The following is a 17670-nucleotide window of genomic DNA, read 5'->3' on the forward strand; positions in this document are numbered from 1 at the left end:
CAGTGCTATTTGTAAAGGAAGAGGCAATTCCTCATGCTGGCCTCTAGGATGAGCACACGATTCTTTCTCTCTACTCTTTCAACCAAAGAATGATTGTTTGTCTCGTGACTCACATGGAGGCTGTTTCCTTGGTCGCCGTCTATTGAGGATTGGGGTTATTTGCTGAGCTAAAATAAAGGTTGACTCCTGCTTGAATGTAGTCTTTTTCAGGTAATCAAGTGATCCTAGTCTGTGGTAGTTCCATGAGCTGGATTCTTCCCATGGATTATATCACATCAGAACAAAATGCCCCAGAATTCTTCCCCACTCTCTTTTTCCCTTATGGCTAGGCCATGGGGCTTCTCAGAGCCTGCTATCCATTTCCTCTCTCTCCAATATCCTCTCTAATCTATATATCATGATGCTGTGGGCCAGCTTCTTGACGTCTCCCTGAATTCCCTAGGCTATGCATGAGATAAACATTCTCTCTTCATCTGTTCTCCATCTGTCCATCTGTCCTTTTCCTTAATTATGGCAGGTATTCCTCCCATGGGCAGATTACTTAATCTCTCAAGCCCTGATTTCATTATTGATAACATGAGGAAAATGACTGCATATACGTTAAGGAGTTTTTACAGGGATTAAATGATAATGTGTGTAGAGATGATTAATCTAAGGACAGCTATGGAAATAATAGTGATGATGGTGATGAAAGAAGTGAGATTCCACATAGGAAGTGATAAGATGAACAGACAGAAAGTACTTGTTCTTGGTTTAATTTTCCACATATCCTGGTTCAAGAGTTGGTAAACATTTTCCATAAAGGACCTGTTAGTAAAGATTTTAGGTTTTTCAGGCCATATGGGCAGAAAGCAGTTATTCAACTCAATTCCTCAACTATGTAGGACAAAAGCATTCATAGACAGTAGGAAAAAAGTGACTGTGGCTATGTTCCAATAAAATGTCATTTACAAAAACAGGCCACAGTCTCGATTTGATTTGTGGACCATTGTTTGCTGACCCTTGGTCTAGATTCTAGACCAATTCACTAGTGGCCTAAATTGAAGTCTGAAGTCAAACCCTTAATCAGCCTGGTTTTTGCAAGCATTACCTGAAATGAATGTCTCTCTTGAGGTTCTTAGGTGAAGAGTGAGTGAGACAGACGGAAAGTAAAAGTGTTCGTTGCTCAGTTGTGTCTGACTCTTTGGTACACCGCCCCCACCCCCCTCCACCCACCACCAGGTGCCTCTGTCCATGGAATTCTCCAGATGAGAGTACTGGAGCGGGTTGCCACTCCCCTCTCCAGGGGATCCTCCCAACCCAGGGATCCAATCTGGGTCTCCTGCATTGCATGCACTAATACCATTGCAGGAGCTAGCACATCTCCTGGTAGACCACCATCTCTCATTCCAAATATCACAGTCTTTAGCCCTGTAAACATTAGTATGGGAAGAAGGTGGGCAAAAGAAGCCTCTGAGGAACAGTGTATCTGTGAGTGTGCTATGCTGGAGAGGGGATCTGTGCACAGAAAACAAACTTGTGGTTACCAAGGAGAGGGGAGTAGGGGAGGGATGAATTGGGAGTTTGGGACTAGCAGATGCAAACTATTATATATAGAATGATAAACAACAAGGACCTACTGCATAGCACAGGGAACTATCAATGTATTCAATATTTTATAATAACCTATAATGGAAAAGTATCTGAAAAAGAATATATATATATATATATATGTATACATGTAAAACTGAATCACTCTCCTGTATACCTGAAACTAAAACAACATGGTAAATCAACTGTACTTCAATTAAATAAATAAAATGAAATCTGTGGCGCTTTGGAAGAGATTCAGAAACAGGAAAACAGTGCTTAATGGGTTGGGTCCCAGAATCACAGAAATCTGGGCTCAGATCCCACCCTCTGCTACTTGGCATATAATTCTCACCTCGTGGCTCCATCTCATTTTTAAGTGGTGGCATAATGGCATCAGTTACAGAATGAAGTTGTGACTATTACACATGGTAATTATATTAAATACTTCACTCAGTGCTTGACACCTTGTATACACTAAATAATGCTCCTCTCTATTACTGCTGTTACTTTTTCATTACCGAGTCCTGAAACTTAAAAGGGGCATGAAAGAGCAGACTTCAGCACCATTCAGTTCCCTTTTATCTTTTTTTTGTAATAGATCACAGAGTGCGGTTTTTGTCTATGTACAAGTGATACTAATTACAGCCATTTATGTGAACTACTTACCATTTAGGCCCAATTACCATGCAGCCAATAATGATTTTGTGCATCACAAAATGTGTTAGATTAACCTAATTGTTAATTAGTTTAGTGGATTAAAAACACTCAGCTCATGCAAACTCAGCCTTAATAGTTCACAGCTCAGAGCATGGCCAATAAAGTGCATGCACATGCAAGACAGAAAGAGAAAGAACCAGAAAGGGAATGCTTACCAACAATCATACTGTTAAAGAATGTTTCTCCTCTTCCCAAAGAAAAATTTCTTAAGATATAAATGGTGGCTTACAAGGAGTAAGAGGTGAGGTTAGTAACTGATGATTAAAAGTTAAGAGACATATTACATATCATGTCTGCACATAGTAAGTACTCAAAAAATATCCGTTGACAGAAGGAATTCTTATAGAAGGTATACAGTAGCCTATAATTCCCTGGGCAGGAAACTTGAAGGTGAAAACTTGTTAAATGAGTTAAACAAGGTTGCCATTAGACTGAGGTAGCCTTAATGCCTTAGCAGGTTATGTAAGCCACCAAAACCTAAGCCTGAATGCCTCAAGGCTAAGAAATCAAAACCTAAGGACAAAGCTAAATCACAAACAGCCAAAGAGGCTTTCCAAAATAAGGCAACTACCTCCCAGAGTTAGGTAAAATTAATGTCCGTTGAGCCGCTGATGCTATCTAGCCACCTGGTATGCTGCATGCAGTCCATGGGGTCACAAAGAGTAGGACACAACTTAGCAACTAAAATAACAACAAAATAAGGCAATTACTTAAGCTACAGCCAGCCAAATAATTTCCTGGCTTTGCTTCTTGCTCTTCTCTTCTCTGTTTGTCTTTTCCCTAACTTCTATTAATAGAACCCCTCTAGCTACTCCTGGTGGGCCCAACTGGAATTATTTTTGCTCAAATAAACTCCTAAAAATTTTAATATGCCTGAATTTATCTTTTAACAAAACCATAAAATTGGATCTTTTCTAGAGAGATTCAATAAGGATTTTTTTTTTTAATCCAATGGTTCCAACCAGAATTGTGTATTTTCAATTTACCATTTTCTCATTATTCCCTCTGAAACTGTTATTTGTGAACACTTCTCTCCTCTACTCACAGTCAAGGAATCATAAGAAGAATCTCTTTTCTCAGTGAATGCCTTTCTGCAGAATGAGCAGATACAAGCTGCTGAAGTCAACTACAGGTATTTTTGGTTTGATAAAGTTGAAAGTTCTTAAGAGTCATTAGGTCAATAAAGAAAAAGACTTTACAGTCAGATTTTAGAACTGCAGTAGCTTCACTGGCTTTTCAAATGTGCAAAGCTGTATTAAAGTTATTAAGTGTTTAAATTATAATCATAGTAACACTTTCCATCTATGCTATCCCTTTCAGGTTTACAAAACATTTTAACATGATTCATCATATTTAATTTTTTTAAACAAAGTTCAAGTGATGCCAACTGTTTATCTTTAAAAGAAAAACTAAAATTTATAAAGTCCTTCTTAATGGCACTTCCATGGTGGTCCAGGGGATAAGACTCCAAGCTCCCAATGCAGGAGGCCTGGGTTCAACCCCTGGTTAGGGAACCAGATCCCACATGCTGCAGCGAAGAGTCCACGTGCCACAGCTGAAGATCCCATGTGCCACAAAGAAGACCCAGTGCAGCGAAATAATAAATAAACACATTTAAAAAAAATCATTCTTAGTGTATTATCAGGTTCTTATGAAATAAAGTCAGTGGCTTAGAATGATTATAGCCTGGCCTCTAATAATCATTTCTATTTGCAAATAAAATTTCTATTCAACTTTCCCTGCTGCTGCTGCTAAGTCGCTTCACTCATGTCCGACCTTGTGTGACCCCATAGATGGCAGCCCACCAGGCTCCCCAGTCCCTGGGATTCTCCAGGCAAGAACACTGGAGTGGGTTGCCATTTCCTTCTCCAATGCATGAAAGTGAAAAGTGAAAGTGAAGTCGCTCAGTCGTGTCCAACTCTTAGCGACCCTCTGGACTGCAGCCTACCAGGCTACTCCATCCATGTGATTTTCCAGGCAAGAGTACTGGAGTGGGTTGCTAGTGCCTTCTCTGTCAACTTTCCCTAAATATGTATTTATATAAAAGCAGTAGGTCTCAAATTGCAGTCTTCTGGCTAGCAAATTTCTGGTATATGAGATTTTGGTATTTTGTGTTATTTAATTTATGCCTGTCCTACAAGAATCTGGAGCCAATTTGTTTTAAATCTTATATGAAACCACTTGCATGCCTTTAAAATTAATATAATTTATTGAATAATCAACAGACCAAATGAAACATATATTTCTTGTTTTACCTCCCTGACCTCATGGAGCTTACTGTGTGAAGTTGGGAACGATTGGAACAAATATAAGTAAATGCAAGTGTTCGGATGCATTCAAGGACTCTAAAGGAAAAGTTCAGCAGGACATGCAAGAGAATAAAAGATAGGATGACGGGACTTCCCTGGTGTTCTAGTGGTTAAGACTCTGAGCTCCCATTGCAAGGAACTTAAGTTCTATCCCTGGTCAGGAAACTAAGATTCTACATGCAACAGGGCACAGCCAAAAAATGATGATAATAAATAAAAGCCTTGTAAACTAAAGATCCCATACAGTCCCAGGGACTGCAGCCTGCCAGGCTCCTCTGTCCTTGGCATTTCCTAAACAAGAACACTGGAGTGGGTTGCCATTCCCTTCTCCAGGGGATCTTCCCAACCTAGGATCAAACCCAGGTCTCCTGCATTGGCAGGCAGATTCTTTACCACAGAGCCACCATGGAAGCCCCAAGAAAAGGAAAAAAAAAAGATTGGATGATCATGGAACACCTGACTGGGGGAGTGCCATCCAGTTAAGAACTTGAACAAGGACAGGAGCTATAAAGGTGGCAGCGGGGGGAGATTTGGGGATAGCAAGCAAGAGGAAGAGCTTTCCCTGACCCCAGCCACACCTGGTTACCCTGCTCTTCACAGTTGAGGGTCCTGTCCTCTGTAGCATATAACACCATTGTCATTACACAGTGATGTGATTATTTAGTTATTGCTCACCTTCCCCCACTAAACTGTAAATTCCTTCAAGGCAAAGATCACACTTCTTTTGCTCACTACTGAATCCTCTGCACTTTGTATTAATCTGGCATATAGTAGATGTCCAATAATTAATTCTTGAAAGAACAACTGAAAAGATATTGGAAATTAAAGTAGCCAAGGCATTAGCTATAGCTTGGCTACACTGCAAGTGAGAAATAAAATATGCCTGTATTATCTGTTCAGTTGAGGGTATTATTGACTTCATATTTTAGTAACTCATTTTATTTCACAACTATGTCCAGCACATATCTCATGCTATTATTAAGCTCAATCACATAAACTATTAATTTTTAGCTGAGAGATCTCTGACTTTCCATTTTCATGGCATATTATGTTTTGGACTCAGTTAGAAAAATCATTGTTTTACAGCTAGAAAATCTTCCATTGATTGAAAAGCATTAAATTGCAAATCTTATCAACTCAAATGCTCAACATCCCTTTACTATGAAAGTCACAAGTATTGCTTGTATCTGCAGATGGACTCCATCAAATCACTGAGGCCATCCTCTCTTATCAACTCAAATGCTCAACATCCCTTTACTATGAAAGTCACAAGTATTGCTTGTATCTGCAGATGGACTCCATCAAATCACTGAGGCCATCCTCTCTTATCAACTCAAATGCTCAACATCCCTTTACTATGAAAGTCACAAGTATTGCTTGTATCTGCAGATGGACTCCATCAAATCACTGAGGCCATCCTCTCTTATCAACTCAAATGCTCAACATCCCTTTACTATGAAAGTCACAAGTATTGCTTGTATCTGCAGATGGACTCCATCAAATCACTGAGGCCATCCTCTCTTATCAACTCAAATGCTCAACATCCCTTTACTATGAAAGTCACAAGTATTGCTTGTATCTGCAGATGGACTCCATCAAATCACTGAGGCCATCCTCTCTTATCAACTCAAATGCTCAACATCCCTTTACTATGAAAGTCAAAGTATTGCTTGTATCTGCAGATGGACTCCATCAAATCACTGAGGCCATCCTCTCTTATCAACTCAAATGCTCAACATCCCTTTACTATGAAAGTCACAAGTATTGCTTGTATCTGCAGATGGACTCCATCAAATCACTGAGGCCATCCTCTCTTATCAACTCAAATGCTCAACATCCCTTTACTATGAAAGTCACAAGTATTGCTTGTATCTGCAGATGGACTCCATCAAATCACTGAGGCCATCCTCTCTCAGACACTAATGGAATAAACCAAATGCCTTCTCTGTGGACTTGTCCTACATACAGGCAGGAAATGTTCTGTCTAGGTCATCAAGATGGAAGTACCTGGACAAGAACTCCTGGTGTATATTCTTCGTCATCCAGGACAAGTTTGGAGCCATACCAGAAGGCCAGCGCGTAACACAGGAAGATGAGACACCACATGAATCCAGTAAAGAATCCCATCACTATCCCTTTTCTAATTCCCCAGCGCTGGGCAAACACAAGATTTTTCTCATACCTGTGAAGAGAAAACATTTGAGTCTATTTTAGCAACAGCAGCTTAAGTTAAAATGTTTAAAACAGGCCACAATGCAGTGGTTTTAATCAATGATAATAAAATCACTTCAAACACAGAGCAGCTGTAGGGAAAGAAAACAACAATCACATCTGTGTAGTTGCTTAAAGTTTGTTTCAAGCTGGCATTGACAATGTATTGATGCCTAAGAAAGTCTCATAGTTGATGACTTCTTGGATGAGTACGATGGGGCAAGTTTTGCCCCCAGGAGAAAAGAATTTTCAACAAAAAGATTTGGACATAAGAGATCCAGTACTGTTGTTGCTGGCCAAAATCGTCACTTTGTCTGCCGACTGGAGCTGAATAAGAAAATACAGAGACGGAGTTTGGAGGAAATAGAAAGCTGCCTTTAATTCTCAGCCAGCAGAGAGAGTGATACAGTAGGCTCATGCCTCAAGAACTGTGACCCCCTCCATGAGGAGTCTAGGGGCTTATATAAGATGAGGGCTTGCAGTCAGGAGCCAGTGATGAGAAACAAAGGTGTTAGGATCTTGTTCAAAAACATAAGCTAGTGTCAATAACCCAGTAATTGAGTTTGGCAGTTCCCTGGCTCTGTGGCCTTCCTCCTGATACAAGAGCTACAAGGGGAAGAGGCTGTTGCGAAGGTAAGCAAAGGATAGTAGGTGCCATATGTAACTCTTGCAGAGTAAGGGGGCAGAAAAGCAAACTTAGTTATAGATATGCAGAGTTTGGAGCAGTTAAAGTAAAAAAAAAACTAGGATTGTTCAGGTCTTCTCACTGTTCTCTTTATCTTCTTGTCCTCAGGAAAGAAAAAGAAAAAAACTCCTTCCTTTTCTTTACTTTTCACTGCAACACTATTTGAGTTTGAATTCTTTTATTAAGTCATATGGTATGAAAGATAATATCTCTCATAGTGGAGGAAATGGGCTACTGAAATTTTTTATGAGAAATAAGGTAAACTGATTTTTCAACAACCAAAAGAAGCAAAAGAGAAAAAAGAAAAGAGGATAATTAGATAGTGTGTAAGTTGCTTCAGTCATGTCCGACTCTGTGTGACCCCATAGATGGCAGCCCACCAGGCTCCCTCGTCCCTGGGATTCTCCAGGCAAGAACACTGGAGTGGGTTGCCATTTCCTTCTCCAGTGCATGAAAGTGAAAAGTGAAAGTGAAGTCGCTCAGTTGTGTCTGACTCTTAGCGCCCCCATGGACTGCAGCCTACCAGGCTCCTCTGTCCATGGATTTTCCAGGCAAGAGTACTGGAGTGGGGTGCCATTGCCTTCTCCGAATTAGATAGTGTAAATCCTATTTTATTTTTCATTTGGTGAATTTGGTAGCAACTGAGAATGTGATCATGCTAGATCTATAACATATGAAATAAGAGTTTAATTAAGTTGGTGGCTATTTTATAGAATCAGTACCTAGAACCTGATAAACACTCAATAAATACTAAATAAATGGAAAAATAAACAAAATCAAAGTTTTAACAGTTGTGTTGTTTTGGCCATTTAGGTTTTGATATGTATTAACAGTTATCTCCTAGAATGATGGTCTGTAATATATCAATGTCAAATTTTGTTTGATTGAATGGAAATCTTGGACTTCAAATGAGCCTACGGTAGCTAAGTAAAACACATTGAATAAAATGCTATTCAATAAAAATGTGCAGAATTGCATTTTAAATCTTGTAAGTTTTTCCTTAATGGCAGAAGACAGTGGTTTAGATTGGCATGAAGTGTGTGTGGGGTGTATACACACACATCATCAGAGTTTGATGTAAGTATCCAAACTAAAATCACTTTTTAAAAACCACCAACTACATCATCTTCGAAAACACAGAGCTAAAGGTTTGGGAGTCTTTTGTAAGTGTTTTCACCAATCTCATTACTTTGCTTAGCTACTTCTTGAACAAAAGCTCCCTCCGGGTACCCTAGCAAGGTGAATCTGCCACTTTATACAAAATGGGGGAAGATTCAGGGTAGTGTGCAGATCAACAAACTCCAAGGAAGTGTCAGACATTTCAATTAACTAGCTTTTCTTTCTTTCTTTTTATTTCTTACTCCCTTTTTTTTTACTTTTTGGCTTTGCTACGAGTCATATGGGATCTCAGTTCCCTGACCAGGGATGGATAGAATGCACAGCCCCAGCATTGGAAGCTCGGAGTTTTAACCACTGATTCACCAGGGAAGTCCCTCAATTAACTAACCTTTCAACCTCTTTTTTCTCACCACCAAAAGCAGCCACTGTTCGGATAGATGATATGACTTCATCAGCAACTGAGCCAGCTTTGGCATAGGCCCTTAATTCATAGTCGGTAAATCTGGACACACTCTGAAATCCAAAAGAAGAAAACAAAATGTGAAGACCAGATAAGTCACCTTGTCACTCAGTGGTGTATTTAGCAGAGTAAACACGTGGTATGGCTTAAGACAAAACTAGATTCCCACGGGGACAGTGTTTACGAAAGAAAGAATTTGGTCCAAGTTTGAGCCATGTTAAGCCTCATCTGGGCTTCCCTGGGCTTTCCAGCTTCATCTGGGCTTTCCTGGTGGCTCAGTCGGTAAAGAATCTGCCTGCAGTGCAGACCACCTGCAATGCCTGAGACCACCAGCAATGCCAGAGACCACCTGCAATGCCAGAGACCACTTGCAATGTAGGAGACTCGGGTTCAATCCCTGTATTGGGAAGATCCTCTGGAGAAGGAAATGGCAACCCACCCCCATATTCTTGCCTGGGAAATCCCAGGAGCAGAGGAGCCTGGCAGACGATAGTCTACCGCGTCACAAAAGAGTCAGATAAGGCTTAGCAACTAAACCACTGCCACCACCAAGCCTCATTCATGGATGTTTGTTGACATATCAAAATAATTCCATTAAAAGTCAGCTTCAAAAAAACTCTCACAGATTAAGTCCCAGATAGGGCATTTTGTGGGACCATAGTGTTTCAGTCATCATATTAATGATGTTTTCAAGTCAAATTGTCACATTTCATTACTATTGGCCAAAGGCCATGTTATAGTTTACAAACACCAGATACAAAGACCAAGGACCATGCAGGCATCATATTGATTAGAATATAGAATAAGAAAGAGGTTCTGAGCAGCCAAAAACATGATATGATACACAGAGGCAATTCCAAAGGAGAAAACTTACACCACTTTGACTCTACTGTAGGGGTTCAACTAACGAGGTTTGCTTTTCACAAAAGGAAAGAAAAAGACATTGCCCTTAATAGTAAACAAGTTACTTCTTCTAAAATTGGACTTGAATGGAGTCCTAGTTAGAATCAACCACCAAAAGAATTCCCTGACACAGGTTAAGAAACAAGAAGGGGAGAAAACAAATGTTGTGAAAGATTAACTGACTCAGAAATCTAAAAGTATATATAGTACCCAGACTAAGGGAGTTTATATTCCAAGTTTTTCCAAATTTTTAGCAGCAAGAATCTTATCAAACAAAATCTTAGAATTTTAGCATACAAGTAGTATTTTATTCCAGTATATTTATTTCACAAGATTGAAAAGTCAACAATAAAGGAAAGTGAGAATATTTTTGTCAACATTAAAATATGAATTTGGTTAGTATGGATGCCATTGCAGTTTTTACCACAATCCTCTTCTAATGTACTTCTGAAATATATAGAGGTGGCATGTTGTTGTTTAGTTGCTAAGTTGTGTCCAACTCTTTTGAGACCCCATGGACTGTAGCCTGCCATGGGATTTTCCAGGCAAGAAAAATGGATTGGTTTGCCATTTCCTTCTCCAGGGGATTTTCCCAACACAGGTATTGTGCTCGTGTTTCCTGCATTGGTAGGTGGATTCTTTAACACTGAGCCACCAGAGAAGCTGATAGGTAGCATAGTAATGAGAAAATTAAGTAGTTGCAAATGTTATCAGTTTTTATTGTAAAATGAAAAGTGAAAATGTTAGTCGCTCAGTTCTGTCCAACTCTTTGCGACCCCATGGACCCCATGGAGCCCGCCAGGCTCCTCTGTCCATGGAATTCTCCAGGCAAGAATACTAGAGTGGGTGGCCATTCCCTTCTACAGGAGGTCTTCCCAACCCAGGGATCAAACCCTGGTCTCCTGCATTGCAGGCAGATTCTTTACCATCTGACCCACCAGGGAGTCACATTAAAGAATCTCTTAATACCCCAGCTAAACTGATATAGAAGCTTAAAAGATGCATATTGGCAATATCATGTTTCCTACAGTAAATATAAAAGTCAGAAAAGGCATACAAGACCCACAATCATTTCTTATATGTCATACATTGCCCCCTCCACCTTTTTCTCTTCTGCTTGTGAATTGAGCTTTGTAAAATTGCTCACATCATTTTACATAAACATGCACAGACCTGAATTCAAGAAGAAACCAGTGCAGAACTACAACATTCCAAATTGGTGACACATTTACAAGAAGTTGAAATATAGACACTGAGATGACAAGAGAAACTGTGCTTTGAGCCTATTTGAGACCAAGTAAGCCAGGCCATGTTATTGGTCTCCAACATGTTAAAATGTGACACATGAGCCATTTAAGGGTGATTATTAATCTATGGTGGGTTTGAAGTAAGAGATTAAATATATTTAGGGGGGAAAATGCTGAATCAAATGTTTGCAGAGTCCCCAACAACCTGCTGGAAAAGTTGAAGCTTTCCTGGAGTGCCACTGGAAAGCATTTGATAGGAAAAACTGTTGTAAAGCTTGCATGACTCAGTAGATTGAGAAAAAAAATAAAAGCTAATATCTCTTTAGCAATTAGTTCTGTGCCTGCTGTGCTAAGTACATAACATGGATAATGCCTTGAGTCATCACAATGACTTTGGGGGGTATTAACTTTATTTTAACAAGGAGGAAACTGACATTTGACAGGTTAAACATATTTTTCTTGAGCCAAGTGATAGAGCCAGGTGGTGACCTACTTAAGTAGAGTGAGCTCTTTGCTATTGTCACTCTGTATTACCTGGGATGTGTTTGAGTAATATAGCCAGTGGAGGGTAAAGAATATTTTGCTAGAAAATATAGTCATGGAGATTGGTACCTGTTGCTCAGTGATGTGAATATGTGTGCGGTTTTTCACTTAAACCCTATTCTCATTTACAGCAAATTATTAGTGTGCCAGATCCCATGATGTGTTATCTCAAAGGACTGCTCTGAAAGTAAAATGAAATAATTTCTCAATCTTTGGGAGTATTTTTGGGGGGATGACCCCAAGTTCCTACACCTACACTTTTTCCTGACTTGCATACCTGGGGAATGGAAACTGATAGGGATACTTCTCTGAATGGGTCAGATACCTCTCTGAAACTGATCACACGGGATGGAGAACACAGCGTGATTGCAGAAATCTCTTGTATGTGCTTGCTACTGATCCAGGTGTATTTGCTGGGTCTTTCTGAGGGAAGCATCTAAACCTGGGAGACCACGGAAGCCATATGTACACTAGACAGTGGGTGGGGATTTGGAATCAGGCTTCCTCGAATTCGAATCCCGTTCTGTCTCTTGCTGGCTGTGCAGTTCTGTAAAAGTCCCTTTACCTCTCTTAGCCTCTGTTTCTTATATTTAAAATGGCATTAATACTTTATAAGATTGTTGTAAAATTATAGATCGTGTCCATGAAGCTCCTAATAATGCCTGGCAAAATCGTAAATGTCCAGTTAATACAGTTATTATTGGAGGAGAGCATAGCAACCTACTCCAGTATCCTTGCCTGGAGAATCCACATGGACAGAGGAGCCTGGCAGACTTCAGTCCTTGGGGTCACAAAGAGTCAGACATGACTGAGTGACTAAGCACATTTTTACTATTACTGATATAATAATATATGTGCATGTTATTTGATACTGAGTAATAATCAAACAAAATAAATCAATGTAGTGATAATGATGTTAACTAAACACACTCAGGAGAAGGAAAACAAGTTTCACATTTTTGGCTGTTTCTCAGTGCAAAAGTCTTCCAAGGACAGAAGTGAGAAGACATTCTTACCAGACCAATGATGGCTGCTCCAATCCCAATGAGAGGGCTGACAGAGATAATAACCAAGGTCAGTTTCCAACCCTGGTAAAATCCCATCAGGAACCCAAAGATGCTCGTGGTCATGCGCTGAATGAAAATACCCATTTGGTCAGCAATGGCATCATTGACCTTGTTAATATCACTAGAAACAAAAGAGGCTTTGATCACTAAAACTGAATTTGGTCAATTCAAATATCTTTCCCAGAAAGTTTAACCTTTTTTTTCCTAAATGCTCCCATTTCTGTATCCCATTACCCTCGGGAAACTTAGTAGCTTCTCATGTCTTGGAAAATTTGCCGTAGTGTGGGAGGTCATTAAGTCTCTCCCCTCATAGCCAAGGGAGTTTGCCTTTAATCCAATTTTCCCAACTGATGTTTACTCAAAATAGGCAAAGGCTTTTGGAAACCATCTTATTTGTCTCTTTTAAACTAAGATCATGGCATCCGGTCCTATCACTTCATGGCAAATAGATGGGGAAACAATGGAAACAGTGAGAGACTTTATTTTCTTGAGTTCCAAAATCACTGCAGATGGTGACTGCAGCCATGAAATTAAAAGACACTTGCTCCTTGGAAAAAAAGTTATGACCAACCTAGACAGCATATTAAAAACCAGAGACATTGCTTTGCCAACAAAGCTATGGTTTTTCCAGTAGTCATGTATGGATGTGAGAGTTGGGCTTATAAAGAAAGCTGAGCACCAAAGAATTGATGCTTTTGAACTGTGGTGTTGGAGAAGACTATTGAGAGTCCCTTGGACAGCAAGGACATCCAACCAGTCCATCCTAAAGGAAATCAGTCCTGAATATTCATTGGAAGGACTGATGCTAAAGCTGAAACTCCAATACTTTGGCCACCTGATGCAAAGAACTGACTCATTGGAAAAGACCCTGATACTGGGAAAGATTGAAGGTAGGAGGAGAAGGGGATGACAGAGGATGAGGTGGTTGGATGGTATCACCAACTCGATGGACATGAGTTTGAGCAAGCTCTGGGAGTTGGTGATGGACAGGGAAGCCTGGCGTGCTGCAGTCCATGGGGTTGCAAAGAGTTGGGCATGACTGAGTGACTGAACTGAACTGAACTGAAAGCTAACATCCCGGTCTGACATGAAGAACGCTTCTTTCCTTTATATATGCTAAATCTTTTCAGTCTCAAAGTTCTACTCACATACCACCTATTTCATAAAAATTTATATAATCCTGCAGGGAGAAGTATTATCTTCTTCCCGGTGTTTCCATAGCAATGTGATTAATCTCTGTGTGTGTGCTTAGTGGTTTAGTCATATCTGACCCTTTGCAACCCACTGAACTATAGCCCGCCAGGTTCCTCTGTCCATGGGGTTTTTCAGGCAAGAAATACTAGAATGGGTTGCCATTTACTCCTGCACGGGATCTTCCTGACCCAGAGATTTAACCTGTGTCTCCTGCGTCTCCTGCATTGCAGGCAGATTCTTTACCTGGTGAGCCATCAGGGAAGCCTCCAATTAATCCATATACATGTTTTCGTGTATGTGTATGTAATTATTGCTTCCTACTTATAGGTAGTATAGGAGAGTGGTTAACAGTCCTGACTCTGGAGCCAGACTCTGAATTTAAACACAAGGTCTTCTTAGGCAAGTTACTTAATCTTTCTGTGTCTCAGTTTCCTCATCTATAAAATGGGGATAATAACAGAACCTACCTCAATAGGTAGCAATGAGTATTAGTTAATATATGTCAAGTATGTAGAACAGTGTCTAGCATATTGTAAGCGATCAATATCTCTTAGCTCTGATTATTTGCTATGTAAGTTCCTTGAGATCAGGAGTTCTGTGGTATACCTTAATGCCTTGCACAGGGTAAGTGCTCCAGAGTATTGGTTGACAATAATTACATTAAATTCATATTCCTGCAAACCTTCCATAATCTCTTGTCCAGATGGAGCAAACAAGGGTCAGGACTTAATAGCAAAAGGATCTAAGATATTACATAGAGATTAGACAATTGTATTCTAACAAGGATGAGTATCTATTCAAAGTCAAAATAAGTAAAGGCAGAATCAGTGCTGGAGACTAGGACTCCCAATATTCAGTCTTCTTTTATTGTCACTACACTGCTAACTGTCTTTCATGGGACCTCAAATTTCAATAAGGTTCAACAGTTCTCATTAATCAGGGCTTGGCTCATTCAAAAATTACATGGGGTTGGGGGGGATACTATTAATGACTCAAACTAATATTTAGGTATGGGCTTTGTGGGTGGCTTAGTGGTAAAGAATTCACCTGCCAATACAGGAGATACAGGTTCAATCCCTGGATCAGGAAGATCCCCTGGAGAAGGGCTTGGTAACCCACTCCAGTACTTTACCTAGGAAATCCCATGGACAGAGGAGCCTGGCGGGCTGCAGTCCATGGGGGTCACATAGAGTCGGACATGACTTAGTGACTAAACTACAACAAAGTATTTAGAAATAAACTGGATTTAAATCCAGTTTTCAGTTTAAATCTATCTCAAACTATTTTGAATTTTTTGCTTTTGTTTTTATGTGCAGAAATTACATCAACAGACAAAGCAAGATATTAATAATTCATTCTGATTATATTGTTTTCCTTATGGGGACATAGATTGTGACATCCCTCAGTTTCTCCTTTCAAGGCCAAATAACCCTACTTCTTTTAAACTGTCTTCTATAATACATAATAATTTGATAAACCATTACCTATAAAAAAGTCATGCTACCTATAAAAGCCCAACTTAAGAGACGAAATGTAGCAAAAAGAACTGAAAATGTTTCAGCAATTGTCATTAATTTAGAAACAAAAGTTTCATTAGAGAAAAATCACATGTCCATTAAAACATCCTACCAGGGATTTACCTGGCAGTCCAGTGGTTAAGACTCATGCTTCCACTGCACGGTGCATAGGTTCAATCCCTGGTCAGGGAACTGGATCTCACGTGCCCTGTGGTGCAGACCAAAAAAAGAAAAAGAAAAAAATCCTACCAGCCACTTACTCAGAAAATCTTGTATTCAGCTCTCCCACTGAATTGCAGTCAAACCATCCAATTTCCATCCTCATTATGCTCCTAAAGTAAAATTTTCTCATTTTCTGTATCTGACGAGCTGCAGCAATTACCCAAAAGCATATCTGGAAATGGAGCAAGGAATGTTTAGCATTGTGATAAGAACAGGCATTAATTCCTTCTCTTTTCATTAGAAAATACTTTCACTAGAATAGCTGAAAAAAAGAGGAAATTAATTCACAACATGCCTCTTGTTCAGAACTAAGGTGTGAGCTCTGACATCTGCAGCTGAGAGTGGAGACAAGTGGAACCCTGTGAACAGGGAAGCCAGAGACTTGGGTTTGAATCCAGCTTGACCACTTCCAGAGTTAACCTTACTAACTGTCACTCTCCTCATATGTAAAAGAAGGCTCATCACACCACAAATAAATTTTTGCTCTTAAATCACTACTTTTGCATGCCACTTCCAAGTAAAGTTTTCTCTTGAGAGGCCTGCCAATAAACATGCATGCAGAGTTTTCAACCCTGGAGGAGGACGTGGCAATCCATTCCAGTATTCTTGCCTGGAGAATCCCATGGACAGAGGAGCCTGGTAGGCTATGGTCCAAAGGGTCACAACAAGTCAGACACAACTGAAATGACTTAACATGAATGCTTGTAGTTTTCAAGCTCTTGGACAATGATTTTCAGAAAAAAGTAAGACAAAAATTATGACATAAGCAGGGAATCTTGCCTACAGTTTCCCTCCCAAGCAAAAGAAGCCTGTCATTAAAGCTTTAGTGCCAGGATGGTTGGGGGGACAGGGGGAGGTAGGGGATGAGGATTAACTCATTTCTCTTTATAACTAAAACTAACTTCCTGGAATTCATAAGTGAATGGAGAGTAGGGGGAATTTATTATTTCTCTACATGAGAAGGCAAAAGATAAAATGTTTTTCTTCCTTAGTAAGAGTTAAATAACACCAAGCCCGCCCATAACTGAAATCTAGAATATGGGTTCAGTTTACAGAATTTGGGTTGGAATTCAAGAGAAAAAAGAAAGTCAAGCTTGCTTTCCTCCAATTCCCCACATCCACTTTCCACAGGGACTCAGTCTCCCTGTATGAAAACATCCACCACTATTTCTGAGTTTAGAAGAGAGAGTGAAGCAGGGAGGGCAGGAGAGGACAAGACACTGAAGCTGAATGTCTATTCTCTACCTGTCTATGCAAGTGCCCATATCCTCCTCCCCAGCTGAGAGGAAAAATTCTTTCCATCCTCTTCATCCCCTGAAATAAAACTGTAGTCCTTGGGGCTTCTGAATAACTTTAAAGAACACATTTTGTATTTCATTGTCATGTCTTTGAACCCAGATGTTGATCTATAAATAAAATGCAGGTGTCACTAACTTGAAAATATCCTGTGACAAGCACTCCGACAGCGACGCCAGCATAGTAACTGGCAAAGTTGACCATTTCGGATTCAATGTCCAGAAACCTTCAAAAGAGGGGAAAAAACGGTAAGACTCACAGGTAGGATTTAGCTACCAAAGATTGCCTTTGTTCATACAGAGGATTTTAAAATACACATATTATATATTTAAAATATGCACATTATATGTTACATACATATTGTAAATAAAATGGACAAAGCATTTTATCTGTGTAGAATTACAATCAATCCAAATCCCCAAACAGACCTCATGGTACCCATCGTAGCAAACGTGCCTACCTCCTTCATGTTTATGGTAGAGAGGTGAGGGTTGTTTAGTAATTAATAGGCAGTTGTGGGAAGACAGGGGACCCTAGATGGCAGCCTAGAGCTCTGTCCACTGAGGCTCCTTTCACTTGTGGTCATTACTAGTGAAAGCACAGTCACA

General features: G+C 39.9%; 1 protein-coding gene across 1 annotated transcript in view; it reads right to left on the reverse strand.

The window, feature by feature from the left end:
* Nucleotides 1-17670, reverse strand: part of ABCB11 (ATP binding cassette subfamily B member 11) — an 80590-nt gene that overhangs the window by 50702 nt on the left and 12218 nt on the right. Inside the window, exons 4-8 of the mRNA XM_070360738.1 lie at nt 17201-17288; nt 15805-15938; nt 12783-12954; nt 9002-9126; nt 6606-6780 (exon numbers count right to left, since the gene is read on the reverse strand). Coding sequence (XP_070216839.1) covers nt 6606-6780; nt 9002-9126; nt 12783-12954; nt 15805-15938; nt 17201-17288 — 694 coding nt within the window. The remainder of the gene's footprint in view (nt 1-6605; nt 6781-9001; nt 9127-12782; nt 12955-15804; nt 15939-17200; nt 17289-17670) is intronic.

This window comes from Bos mutus, chromosome 2 (genome assembly GCF_027580195.1).
Source record: "Bos mutus isolate GX-2022 chromosome 2, NWIPB_WYAK_1.1, whole genome shotgun sequence".
NCBI classification, from domain to species: domain Eukaryota; kingdom Metazoa; phylum Chordata; class Mammalia; order Artiodactyla; family Bovidae; genus Bos; species Bos mutus.